The sequence below is a fragment of the Gracilinanus agilis genome, chromosome 2 (assembly GCF_016433145.1).
Source record: "Gracilinanus agilis isolate LMUSP501 chromosome 2, AgileGrace, whole genome shotgun sequence".
Taxonomy (NCBI): domain Eukaryota; kingdom Metazoa; phylum Chordata; class Mammalia; order Didelphimorphia; family Didelphidae; genus Gracilinanus; species Gracilinanus agilis.
In genome coordinates, this window is record NC_058131.1 from 685,027,886 (window position 1) to 685,030,759 (window position 2,874).

General features: G+C 39.6%; 1 protein-coding gene across 1 annotated transcript in view; it reads left to right on the forward strand.

Moving 5' to 3' along the window:
• The first annotated feature begins 632 nt into the window (after positions 1 to 632).
• The window catches only part of LOC123234371 (beta-microseminoprotein-like), a 37,974-nt gene continuing 35,732 nt past the window's right edge, over positions 633 to 2,874 (forward strand). Inside the window, exon 1 of the mRNA XM_044660277.1 lies at positions 633 to 734. Within this exon, the coding sequence (XP_044516212.1) occupies positions 633 to 734 (102 nt within the window). The remainder of the gene's footprint in view (positions 735 to 2,874) is intronic.

The following is a 2,874-nucleotide window of genomic DNA, read 5'->3' on the forward strand; positions in this document are numbered from 1 at the left end:
AGTCTGCAAGTTTCCTGTGCTGGCTTTGGCAGCCAGGCTGGCAGACACATGGTTGTGACTCCTATGTCTATCCACTGGAATGAGTCTTCTGGGCTTGAACTGGGTTGGAGGTCCATCAGATATTTAATCCACACATGTTTACAGGAGGGCAGGTTGTTTTAGCATTTTCTTCATATCACTAGTGGCTAGAACAAGGTCCTGGGCACGGTAAACTCCTAATAAATACTCAATTGAATTGGTTAACTTTCTCTGACTTTTCTTACACAATAACCCATCATTGTACATAGATATTGTCTGTCCCCATGCCTCAATGTACTTCCTCCTCTTCTTTAACTCAGAATCCTTGAGTGTCCTTCAAGATTCCTTTTAAGCCCCACTTTTCCTGACTTCCACAGCTACTGGTGGTTCCCTATCTGATCTGTATTACTCATTATTTAGTTTTATTTATGTATATGTATACATATACATATGTTATATATTATAATGCTTATATGTATCATTTGGCACCCTCCCCACACCCTTAGAATATAAAGTGCTTGAGGACAAGGACAGTTTTGCCTTTGTTCTTATTTGAATCCCCATTGCTGCCTGACACATAGTAGATACTCAATAAATGCTGGTTAACGGCTTGCATGGTGATCAAGGAGACCCTTAAGACTGAAATGAAACTTGAAGAAGATCTTGATGGAGAGTTGGACAAAAGTTTGTCCATCTTGATGGCGATGGACAAAAAGGTTAAAGGGACCATTTGCCTTTTCTCCCTAGGTCTCTGGAGCCAAAAGGTACTTTGGAGAATTGGTATTAGGAAGAATTAACAGGAACAAAAACTTTGCCAGCAAAGGTGTACTGTAATCCTCTGTACTTTGTAAGAAATCACTGTGACCTTGTTTATTGAGACAAGAGTCATTGGGCCACAACACTGCCATCCCAAATAGCTCAGATCCCCAGGAACTTGGCAGGTTACTCAGCTCCTTGCTACAGTCACATTGAAGCCCTTGGTACATATTTGCTGGTCAAATAACTGTCAAATCACTAGACAAATAACAATGAACAATTACCGACATCCATTTAGATGCTTGCTTTATTCCTTACTTTGGAACAAAACACTTAGGACAAACCTTGTTTTTCCCACCCTAAGTAAACCATCAGATTTGTCTGAGACAAAAAGCATTTGTTCCCTGGCTGGCTTCCTGGTGCCTGTACTACAAAGGCTCCCAGCCAGGTGGGAAGATTCCCTCGTTTGGGATCATAGTGTTATTTGCCATCTTTTTGTGCTGCCCTTTAGTTACTGATGAGATTTCATGATGTAGAGTTAAAAAGGACCAAAGAAATCATTTAATCCAACCAAACTATTTTGCAGATGAGGGAACTGAGGCCCAACTTTCCCAAGTTTGCCAAGTAGTAAGCAGCAAAAACAATCAAGCAGTAAGCATTTATTTTGATTTTTTAAAAACATTTATTAATATTCGTTTTTAACATGGTTACATAATTCATGCTCCTACTTTCCCATTCACCCCCGCACCCCCCCTCCCATGCCGACGCCCATTTCCACTGGTTTTATCATGTGTCCTTGATCAAGACCTATTTCCAAACTGTTGGTAGTTGCATTGGTGTGGTAGTTTCGAGTCCACATCCTCAATCATGTCCACCCCAACCCATGCGTTCAAGCAGTTGTTTTTATTCTGTGTTTCCTCTCCTGTAGTTATTCCTCTAAATGTGGGTAGTGTCTTTACCATAAATCCCTCAGAGGTGTCCTGGGTCATTGCATTGCTGCTAGTACAGAAGTCCATTACATTTGATTTTACCACAGTATATCAGTCTCTGTGTACAATGTTCTTCTGGCTCTGCTCCTCTCATTCTGCATCAGTTCCTGGAGGTCTTTTCAGTTCGCCTGGAATTCCTCTAGTTTATTATTCCTTTGAGCACAATAGTATTCCATCACCAGCATATACCACAGTTTGTTCAGCCATTCCCCAATTGAAGGACATACCCTCCTTTTCCAGTTCTTTGCCACCACACAAAGCACAGCTATAAATATTTTCATATAAGTCTGTTTATCTATGATCTCTTTGGGGTACAAACCCAGCAATGGTATGGCTGGATCAAAGGGCAGGCATTTTTTATAGCCCTTTGAGCATAGTTCCAAATTGCCATCCAGAATGGTTGGATCAGTTCACAACTCCACCAGCAATGCATTAATGCCCCAATTTTGCCACATCCCCTCCAGCGTTCATTACTCTCCCCTTCTTTCATTTTAGCCAATCTGCTAGGTGTGAGGTGATGCCTCTCAGAGTTGTTTTGATTTGCATTTCTCTAATTATTAGAGACTTGGAACACTTTCTCATGTACTTATTGATACTTTTGATTTCTTTACCTGAAAATTGCCTATTCATGTCTCTTGCCCACTTATCACTTGGGGAATGGCTTGATTTTTTATACAATTGCTTTAACTCCTTGTATATTTGAGTAATTAGACCCCTGTCCGAGTTTTTCGTTATAAAGATTTTTTCCCAATTTGTTGTTTCCCTCCTGATTTTGACTCCATTGTTTTTGTTTGTACAAAAACTTTTTAGTTTAATATAATCAAAACCATTTAATTTACATTTTGTAATTTTCTCTAACTCTTGCTTGGTTTTAAAGTCTTTCCTTTCCCACAGATCTGACAAGTAAACTATTCTGTGTTGACTTAACTTGTTTATAGTTTCCCTCTTTATATTCAAGTCGTTCAACCATTCTGAATTTATCTTGGTGTAGGGTGTGAGATGTTGATCTAGACCTAATCTCTCCCATATTGTTTTCCAAATTTCCCAGCAGTTTTTGTCAAATAGTGGATTCATGTCCCAAAAGTTGGGCTCTTTGGGTTTATCATACACT